Source organism: Prunus mume, linkage group LG8 (genome assembly GCF_029339155.1).
Source record: "Prunus mume cultivar Tortuosa linkage group LG8, ASM2933915v1, whole genome shotgun sequence".
In the NCBI taxonomy this organism is placed as follows: Eukaryota; Viridiplantae; Streptophyta; class Magnoliopsida; order Rosales; family Rosaceae; genus Prunus; species Prunus mume.
The window spans coordinates 5,334,291-5,345,071 of record NC_142705.1 but is presented as its reverse complement, the minus strand read 5'-3'; the positions used below and the strand labels follow the sequence as shown (position 1 = coordinate 5,345,071).

At 38.0% G+C, this 10,781-nt stretch overlaps 1 protein-coding gene across 3 annotated transcripts; it reads left to right on the top strand.

The window, feature by feature from the left end:
- The first annotated feature begins 4,403 nt into the window (after positions 1-4,403).
- Positions 4,404-10,417, top strand: LOC103340632 (sucrose synthase). 3 transcript variants are annotated; one of them, XM_008244070.3, is made up of 14 exons: positions 4,404-4,596; positions 6,493-6,626; positions 6,774-6,900; positions 7,000-7,151; positions 7,244-7,436; positions 7,581-7,916; positions 8,010-8,105; positions 8,199-8,372; positions 8,491-8,607; positions 8,723-8,889; positions 8,974-9,198; positions 9,289-9,852; positions 9,937-10,075; positions 10,180-10,417. In XM_008244070.3, exons 2-14 carry the CDS (start codon positions 6,529-6,531, stop codon positions 10,210-10,212), a joined length of 2,421 nt encoding a protein of 806 aa, XP_008242292.1. In that variant the 5' UTR covers positions 4,404-4,596; positions 6,493-6,528; the 3' UTR covers positions 10,213-10,417. The 3 variants fall into 3 exon arrangements, with proteins under 3 accessions (XP_008242292.1, XP_008242293.1, XP_088898722.1); XM_008244071.2 differs by lacking the exon at positions 4,404-4,596 and adding an exon at positions 5,403-5,596; XM_089042596.1 differs by lacking the exon at positions 4,404-4,596 and adding an exon at positions 5,968-6,239.
- The last annotated feature ends 364 nt before the right edge of the window (positions 10,418-10,781 follow it).

Genomic DNA, 10,781 nt, shown 5'->3' with positions numbered 1-10,781 from the left:
GGCTAAATAGTTCAAAGAGTTGCAATAAGTTCAACTATAGATATCCACCAAACAAAAGGAAAAACTTGTTCCAAGTATAATCAACATAGCCTTTAAGTGCAAGAGAAGTAATTTGCACCAAACCACCAATGGAGAGCCATAATTTGAGATCGGTGCCCCCACAAAATCATTCAAACGACCCACACATAACATTGGGAGTGAATTATGACCTAACAACTCCTTGACATGATCTCCCTATAGAAATTAGGCAACTATTTGGAGACACTAAGCATTGTGACCTCAAACCCTTCATATTTAGATTAGAGATGCTATATAATATGCCTGTGCACTCCCTTTTCAGTACAAAGTAGTTTTGGGCAAATTTTAAGGTGCAATCACTCACAAATCACATGTGTTTGGTAAGTAAATTTGGTTGTTTTGTGTAAATGTTTGAAATAATAAGTTTAAGTTTATAGTTCGCTTCATATTCACTCTTAACTACTAATTACATGCAAGTTACGAAAAAGTTTAAGATTATTTTAATTACATTACATTTTCATAGCGAGGGCTAACTTTTAAACCTGGATTTCAGGATTTAAGTGTGCCACAATGCTATATTAGCAATTTTTTTGGGTGACTTTTTCTAAGACCATATATATAGTGCTAGGTTATTTTACAAGTTTATATGTCTAAGTAAGAAGAAAGGGCCATGATTGGCTCCTTGTACCTGGTGGAGGGTGGCAAAGGTGCTTAAGATAGAGAACATGGGATTGCATGTTGGTGGCCATCCTCTGTCTTAGTTGATCATTGATGGATCACATTTGTTTTGCAAGTTGCAAATTGTTTGTTCAAACTTAAGAGAAACAATTTCCTGCGGAAGGGGAACACCAGAACATGCGATTAAGGAAAATAATAACCCATTAATCCAACGTCATATGTTATGATTTATGATGTTTTTTAATATTATTATTTGTTGATAATTTATGATTTGTGACGTTGATTGAGATGAAGGCTTTGCCTAGGGGATAATACTGATTAGGGGCCACAACAGATACTTGCATCACTAATTTAGATATAGGCAGGTGGGTTATGTTATGGTGCAACACAGCACAAAAGATGGACTTTTCTGTGGCCAAGCCTTCACCAAATTTAGCTGTAGTACTCTCAACATGTATATGACTTGTCTATAGAATTGAGAACATTTGGTTCCTACAAACAATTTTTTTTTCTTTCTTCCCAAATGAAATTCCTTGATCTTAAAATGACTGGATTGATTTTGAATTGGATAGTTTAACTTTAGTATCTTGAGTTGGATGCTCTAACTTTGATATTTTGGGTTGGCCGATTCATTATGGTTAGATACTCTAACTTTAAGATGGAATCAAAATACATAAAGAAGTTATTCCAATGAAGTCGAAAACGGAACTCAATTAAAGCAAAAGTATGAAGCCATGGAAGCAAAAAACAGAACTTGGTGAATCAAAAACGGAATTCTACAAAGTAAAAAAATACGAACGGAGTGAAGCCAAAAGCATGCATCGTGTCTAACGATTACAAATGAGAATTGTGTACAAATCGGACTGCCAAATTAAGTCCAATCACAAAAGAGATAGGGTGTTGAGAATATCGAGCCCCGAATTGAGAATTCTAAGCTTTACACGACAATAGAAAATTAGCTGGCCCTGCCCTTTGTTTTGAGACTTAATATAAATCATTTGCTATCTTAGAATGAATGCATATAAAACTTGATTATCTTTTTTTCAAGTTTTAATTAAGCAAATTCAAAATGGGCCACATCATACTTACAAACGTGAGTAAAACTCGAACTGCCTAATTCCATGTTGAAGTTAAGTTGAACAGTTCGAAATTATTTTGTTAAGCATGGTTTTCAAAAGAGAGTGGTCATTGTTTGTCTAATAATGCTCTGATTTTGATGATTTGAAAGTGGAATTTCCAAATTTCCTTCCAATGTTTTGATGCTTTGACGTGAGCTGGAAGGCAATTTATGATGCTATGTATGGACCTGTGGCTATATACCTACGACTCTATGACTAGGATTTGGACACAAGTATACTTCAATTCAATTGGAGAATTACAATTTATGGCAGCCCAACAAATTAGAACACTCCTTGAAAGGCAGATGTCAGGGTTTGATTTGGACTGGTCCCCAAGCTCTATGAAATGGACACTATCAAGCTCTATATTTCCTTGTCAAATATTTAACCTTATTTGTATTGGTCAAATACTAAGGAGTCGTATATAAAATAAAAATACTAAGAGTCGAGTGATGTTATTTGTATTATATTTAGTAAACATATTTCTAAAACAAATGAGTCACGCATACATTAGTAGGGCATACTTCTATTAGATAGATAGTCATCACAATAGTCAATATATATAGTACAAATAGTATTATTGGTGAGAGTCATGTCTTCTGTTCTCAAAGTTGGTGTTCTCTTTTTGTTCCTTCACTATTTACTTGACACGTGTCTTTCAATATGAGAGAGTTAACTCTAGTTCTTTATATATATATATATACGCATAGAGCTTCTATTGAGGATTCTCAAACAGGTTTATTTAAGGGACACCTTTGTAAGACTTACTTCATATTGTATTTCATTAATCCAAACAGTCTATTTTTTAGATAATTATTTAAAGATCATCTTTACAAAAAATCACTTGAATCTGATATCATTTGACAACTCAATTGATTTATTGAAATTTTATTACTTTCTTGAAGCACTGTGTTTATTGATTTTGTAGGACACATTTGAATGTCAAAATGGTTTCCAATTTGTCTAATTTTTTGTAAGGATGATCTATGAATGTAGACTTAAAAATAGATGGTTTAGATCGTTGAAAAAAAATTCGTAGAAAACCCTAAAGAGTATCCTTAAATAAATTTATTTGAAAGATCCCTTAATAAAAAGAGACTATATATATATATAATAATTAAGAACGCCCCAAAATAGCAGGAAGTACGAGGCTTTTGTAGCATGATTTTGTCTTCGCTAATATGAAATTGAAGGAAATTTTAAAATTTGGGAGTCCACGAAGAGATATCTACGAGCCATAAAGACTGTTGTACAATTTAAATTACCTAATTTTCTTGTTCATAAGTACACAAAACTTAAAACCGCAGTCAAGAGGCCCACGAGTTTAAGCATGTACCCACAAAACAGCGTCCTCCAAAACCACTAATGGTTGGTAATAGGCAGCCAATGGATTTTGAAGCGACTTGCTCTTCCTCGTTTTAATTTTTCCAACATAATAATTAACACCCTGCTTCTTTCTTTATTCTTACGTACAAATACAAACACCCAAAAACCAAGAGTTTACGTTTAAAAAAGCACACCGAATCATGCCGCGTCAGCCACCGAAAACCTCTCAGTCTACTGTCTCTGTTATGACTCATGAGAAGGAGAGAGCCATCGAGACGATGGGTAGCATGTGACCCACTCACCCATATTATTTGGTACACTGACCCCACGGCCTACGTGCCACGTAGGGACCGCACTATATCCAAAATCCTGGCTGCCATGCCATGTGTGCATACGCCACCCACTTCACCTTCGCCCAGTGAGATTCTATCAGTCGTCCAATCAAAAAATGCCACGTCACGGGAGCAAAGAAGATATTGGAATTTGGTTTTGCTTTTCTCATTTCCGACAGAGTGACGTGTCCCCCCGGCAACGTAAACGCAGCGTAACTGGCGCGCTGGAACTTTCGTCCAGAAGAGCTCAGCCGCTTCCACGTTTTGGTTAGACAGGTAATTGAAAGTAATTAATTACGGTGAAACATAAAACTACGAAAGTACCCTTGTAGCACACCGGCCAAAGGCAGTCACCTTTTGCAGCGTTGAGTCAAGGAAAACAGGAGCCATAGAAAGAAAACCAAGCCAGGACACGTTATGCATATGTACTTGATACAAGGAAAAAAAGATGAATGCAATGTTAGGTTAACCCAGTTAATTACGGGAGTGAGTCTGCTTCTTTAAATTCCAGTTCGAATTCTCTTACACGCTCGTAATTTAGATCATCGCTTACTTGTATCAAAAAATTAAAGAACAAAAAATAATTGTAATAAATAATATAATAATCGTACAGGGTCTACAGGCTACATAACTAGGACAGAAAGTGAGAGAGGAATTAAAAAAGGGGTTGAAGAAGAAAGTGGATAAGAGGAAAAATAAAGCGGTTTTGTGAAAGCAACAAGAAAACCACAGGAGGGTATGACAATGGTTTTGTATTTTTCACGAAACAGAGGCACTTTTTATTTTATTTTTTTGAATTAGTTTTTGTCAATTTGAAGATTAAAAATGAAGTCGATTACCCACCAGGAAGGTGAAGGTGGAAGTGGGAAGGCAATCATGTGTCATGACTCATGGAGATATGACCTCTCTCTCCTCCCCCATAATATAAAAGGGTTGTTTGCTCCTCCTTCTCCTCCATCCCATTTCTCATTCCTTTCTTCATTTCTATCATTCTTTGCGTTTTGTGTGTTGAACCCCTGCGTTCACTGTTCTTTCTTCAATTCATTCTTTTCATTCTTTTGTTTCTTTTCTCTCTCATTACTGAAGAACATTGGTTGACGGTAAATTCTTGGGGGCATTCCAAGGTAATGCTACTATAGTTTTATTTTATACATCCTTTGATTGATCTTTATGTTTTGTTTTCACGGAGAAAAAAATCGAATAACCGTCTTAATCAATTGAGCTACGAACTTTTTTTGGTGCATTATTATGTTTCAATATGATATTTCAAGCTTAATTTGACATATTAGTTGTTTTCAGTCGGTTTCACGTCACCTCCGATGATTGCTCCCATTAGCTAGTATGGTGGGATTCAGCATGTTCTTCAAACATATCCTCTCGTCTTTTTTTATTATAATGTGTGTGCAGTAATTAAAAACATTAATCCAAAACCCAAGATTGGATTACATTAAACCCATGAACCCAATGGGCTAGAATTGTAGGTTTCATAGGGAACAACAACCGCAGAGTCCAAAAGTGGCCAAAAGTCCGACTTCTGAATCATCACCCAAGCACCTTCTCCGATTGGACCCATGCATGCCCCTCTTTCTCTGCACTTTCCCTGACCGCCACATATTTATTTTTTATTTCACACCTTAATTCCATGAATTTGGCGCCTTCAATGGAAAAACAAAAACAAAAACAGAAAATACCAATGGATTTTTCTTGTTGCTCAAGACCGACGTAAAAAGGCAAATGCTTGAATATCAAGGCTTAAAATTAAACGGCACAAAATTGATTAATCCTCTAATTTCTTTCCATATAAAAATCCTATCATATCCGATTTTCAATTTGTGAATTTACGAAATTACCCCTGTTTTTGGATGACTTCTTCCGGTAAGGAAATGAGACTGGGAAAATGGTGGATATAATAGATTTCCGACCACCTTTATGGAATGTTATTTTTTGCCACTGCCCTTATTATCGTACGCTCCAAGTTTTTTTTTTTTAACTTGCTCGTTTTGGTTCGCGGTTCCACGCTATAAAGTGGCCACCAACTTTGTTCATCCACCAAACCACATCACTTCTCTTCTTCTCGTTTCCAAAGGCTTTCTCTCTCCCTCTCTCTGTGTGTTCTTTGTCTGGGTACACCTCCTTTTCTCTCCCATTTTTATTTTTCCTTGTGTTCTTGTTCTTCTTGTTGGGTTATTTCTGTAGGCAATATGGTCTTTGCTCTTTTTTTTTTTTTTTTTTTTTTCTTTTGGTTCATCTCTGCCAAATCACATAGATCAATGCCTTCTGAATGTAAGGTTGAGTTTATTTGAGGGTATATACTCTGTTTTTGCTTTGGAGCACCAGTATTTTGTGCAGATCTCTGTTTTTTAATTTTTTTCAGTCTGCTTTTGTTTGTTGAAAGTGAAAAAGCTGTTTATCTTTTTGACTGGTTGGCTTGTTTCACTTCAACAAGCAACCAATAGAAGAAGTGTTTTTCTTTCATCTTCTTGGTCTTTTTCAGCTTCTCTTTTGGAGAAAAGATTGATTCTTGTCAACATTCGCCAAATGCGCCATTTTTATTTTTCTTCTTTGATAAAAAGCGTTTTCTCTGCTTTTGCTAAGCGCCCTTAATTATTATAAGCTTGGATTTTTATGATGGGCTTGAAGCTTTTTATCTGGCAGCCACTCTGCAAATCCTTTATGGGTGCATCTAATTATTACATAATTAAAATCAGCGGTTACGTGCTACAGATCACTTGGATCTTTTTTTCATTATTCTTAACCACTATTTAAGGTTGCATCTTTGTTCAACCGCACTGCTCTAATTAACGTTTGTATGAGGTGGTTGGTGGATGGTGTGTTTGGTTTTGAAAAACCAAAGAAATTAGTCTTCTAGAATAATAAATAATATTAATAATAATATTTTTATTATTGTAAAGTCTTCCTGTTAATGTTGGAATTATTGACTTGGTGGTGATTATCCATCTCTTTTTATTGCGAAGCTTCTGGATGCCTTGTTATACTCACGGCTTGCTTTGTACTTGCAGTTTTTGAAGGTTCTCTGATTTACCAATCTGCCATCAATGGCGGAACGTGCCTTGACCCGTGTCCAAAGCCTCCGCGAGAGGTTGGACGTGACTCTCTCTGCTCACCGCAATGAGATTGTTGCCCTGCTTTCAAGGTACAAGACGTCTCAGATCATCATTGTATCTATGATCACAAAAGGGTTTTGTGAAATGTTTCAAAACATGCAAAAAGACCATTTTTGTTTGCTTGGATCACTGAAAATTTAAGGTTGCTGATGTGAGAGGGGTTGTTGATATTGCAGGATTGTAAACAAGGGCAAAGGGTTTATGCAGCCCCATGAGCTTGTTGCTGAGTTTGAAGCAATTCCTGAAAGTAACAGACAGAAGCTCTTGGATGGGGCTTTTGGTGAAGTTTTGACACACACCCAGGTAAACTTATCAGATCACATTTAATTATAATCATTATTTCTGGGTTCATTGAGGAATTTTGTGATTTTAACTTCTTTTTTTTTTTTTTTTGTCATGTAGGAAGTTATTGTTCTACCCCCATGGGTGGCTCTTGCTGTGCGCCCAAGGCCTGGTGTTTGGGAGTACATCCGTGTGAATGTCGACGCACTTGTTGTTGAGGAACTGCAGGTGCCTGAGTACTTGCACTTCAAAGAGGAACTTGTTGATGGAAGGTAGATTTTTGGTTTTTAATGTTTAATTTGGTTCTTGATCTGTTTGTTCTGCTGTTTGTGATGTTAATAATATGAGCCGCTTTCGATTGCAGTGCCAATGGTAACTTTGTGCTTGAGTTGGACTTCGAACCATTCAACGCTTCTTTCCCCCGCCCAACTCTTTCCAAGTCCATTGGAAATGGGGTTGAGTTCCTCAACCGTCACCTTTCTGCAAAGCTCTTCCATGACAAGGAGAGCATGCACCCACTGCTCGAATTCCTCCGAGTTCACTGCTACAAGGGCAAGGTTTGTTTTCCTTATACAGATCGATTTCTCTCATTTACAGATTTACCATCATTGATTTGATAATGAACTAAGTACCCCTTGTTGATCTCTCGATTTAATTGTTTTGTTTTGTTTGTTTGTTTTTTTTTTTTTTTGTTGCTGCAGAATATGATGCTGAATGACAGAATTCATAATGTGAATGAACTCCAACATGTTCTGAGGAAGGCAGAGGATTACCTCTCCACAATTGCCCCAGAAACCCCTTACAAGCAATTTGAGGACAAGTTGCAAAAGCTCGGTTTGGAGAGAGGTTGGGGTGACACCGCCGAGCGCGTTCTCGAGATGATCCAACTCCTCCTGGATCTTCTTGAGGCACCTGATCCTTGCACTCTTGAAAAGTTCCTTGGCCAAATCCCCATGGTCTTTAATGTTGTGATCCTTTCTCCCCACGGCTATTTCGCTCAAGACAATGTCTTGGGGTACCCTGACACTGGTGGCCAGGTTAGTTTACAAGCCTGAGGTCTTATGCTTAACATTTTCTTTTTGTGTCTGTTTAGGTTACCTGATTTTTGGTTATGGATTATGTTTTTCTAGGTTGTTTATATCTTGGATCAAGTTCGTGCTTTGGAGACTGAGATGCTTAAGCGTATTAAGCAACAGGGACTGGATATCACTCCCCGCATTATTATTGTGAGTTTTGCTTGAAATCTTTTAGCTCCTTTATTGTTGTTGTTTGGTGATATTGTACCTCATTGTGATGGCTTGATTCTGTTTTCTCCCCAGCTCACAAGGCTTCTTCCTGATGCGGTTGGAACCACATGTGGTGATCGTCTTGAGAAAGTATACAACACAGAGTATTCACATATTCTTCGTGTTCCCTTCAGAACGGAGAAGGGTATTGTCCGCAGATGGATCTCGAGATTTGAAGTCTGGCCCTACCTAGAGACTTATGCTGAGGTGAACTTTTTATTGATACTGTCAGCTGCCATATTTTGTTTGAGTGACAAATGTTCCATTGATTTTTGGTTTTTGCTTGTACTTGGTTCTAAGAAATACCAATTTTTTTTGTTATCAGGATGCGATCCAGGAACTTTCGAAGGAATTACACGGCAAGCCTGATCTCATCATCGGAAACTACAGTGATGGGAACATTGTGGCCTCATTGATGGCACACAAATTGGGTGTTACACAGGTTTGTGATTATTACCATTAGATGTAGTTAGTTATGCCTTTTGATGGCTTTTTCATCTGGGTATATTTTTTGTATCTTTATTAGCTAAACACATTCTTTGGATGTTGTTTTGCAGTGCACCATTGCCCATGCCCTGGAGAAGACAAAGTACCCTGATTCTGACCTTTACTGGAAGAAATTAGATGACAAATATCACTTCTCATCCCAATTTACAGCTGATCTTATAGCCATGAACCATACTGATTTCATCATCACCAGTACCTTCCAAGAGATTGCTGGAAGGTAACATATCTCTTGCCTCACATTTCTTGTATCGATGGTCACATATTTTGGGACCCTAATTTTATGTTCTGTAAATGTTTGCAGCAAGGACACAGTTGGCCAGTATGAGAGCCACACTGCTTTTACTCTTCCTGGGCTCTACCGTGTCGTTCATGGTATTGATGTCTTCGATCCCAAGTTCAACATTGTTTCACCAGGAGCAGACATGAGCATTTACTTCCCTTACTCAGAGAAGGAAAAGAGGCTGACATCATTCCACCCTGAAATTGAAGAGCTCATTTACAGCCAAGTTGAGAACAAGGAACACTTGTAAGTTTCCTTACATCATCTTTGCCTCGATTATATTTTGCTTTTTCTGTAATTGAACATATGCTAATCTGTTTGTTTGTTGCCAAACAGATGTGTGTTGAAGGACAGGAACAAGCCAATCATCTTCACAATGGCAAGGCTGGACCGTGTGAAGAACATTACTGGACTCGTTGAGTGGTATGGTAAGAATGCCAAGCTTAGGGAATTGGTTAACCTTGTTGTGGTTGCCGGGGACCGCCGAAAGGAGTCCAAGGACAATGAGGAGAAGGCTGAGATGAAGAAGATGTATGAGCTGATTGACACCTACAAGTTGAATGGACAGTTCCGATGGATTTCATCCCAGATGAATCGCGTGAGGAACGGTGAACTCTACCGTGTCATTGCTGACAGCAAGGGAGCTTTCGTGCAGCCTGCTGTGTATGAAGCCTTCGGCTTGACGGTTGTTGAGGCCATGACCTGTGGACTTCCAACATTCGCTACTTGCAAGGGTGGCCCTGCTGAGATTATTGTGCATGGAAAATCTGGCTACCACATTGATCCATATCATGGTGATCAAGCTGCGGACATCCTTGTCGACTTCTTTGAGAAGAGCAGGGCAGATCCTAGCCACTGGGACAAGATTTCTCAGGGTGGCTTGCAGCGTATTTACGAGAAGTAAGCACAGCCCTCTTGTGCAGCAACATAATTTTATTGTAATATGCTTCTAAATTTGCTTACACATGTTCTCTGTTTGTGTAGGTATACATGGCAAATCTACTCAGAAAGGCTCTTGACTCTCACCGGAGTTTATGGCTTCTGGAAGCATGTTTCTAACCTTGATCGTCTTGAGAGCCGTCGCTATCTTGAAATGTTCTATGCCCTCAAGTATCGCAAGCTGGTAAACTTATTTGCCTAACGCCATACCCTTTCACGATTTTCTTACTTTCCATTATTTTTCTTCCTTACCATTAATTTTCTAACTTAATGTGTCTTACCTTGCAGGCTGAGTCTGTTCCTCGTGCCGAGGAGGAGTGAAGGGAAAGCTAAAGAGTAAAATAAAGAGGCGGAAGCTTTGGTTGGCTAAGAGTGGAGTTTTCCTCCTTAGTATGAGGATTGTTTTTGGATATATTTTGATTTTTTTTTTTTCGTTTCTTTTGGAATTTTCATTTTACATTCCTATTGGAAATGTTTGAATCTGGGTTTTTAACCCCATTAATCAATTGAAGTCAACTTTGCTTCACCTAGTCTTGTTCTGCTATCCAATCACATCTCCTTTTTCACATTTGCTCTTGATTGGTCATTTGCTTTTTGTTGAACGCACTAGTATTTGTTGTGACTTCTGTTTGGCTTTATCTCTTCTTTTTGTTGAACGCACTAGTATTTGTTGTGACCCAACACATCATGGTCACAGCGACCCCAAAACAAAGAAGGAAAAAAAATCAGAGCATGGTCACCTAACCCAATTTCTTGAAGTTAGCCTAAGCTAGATTCTTCATAGGTTGGCCTAGGCTAGATTCTTCATAGGTTGGCCTAGATGTAACCTAGTTTTCATTGGGTGCATATGCTCCTTTTGGAGGAATGGATGAAATTTCCCCAAGATGTAA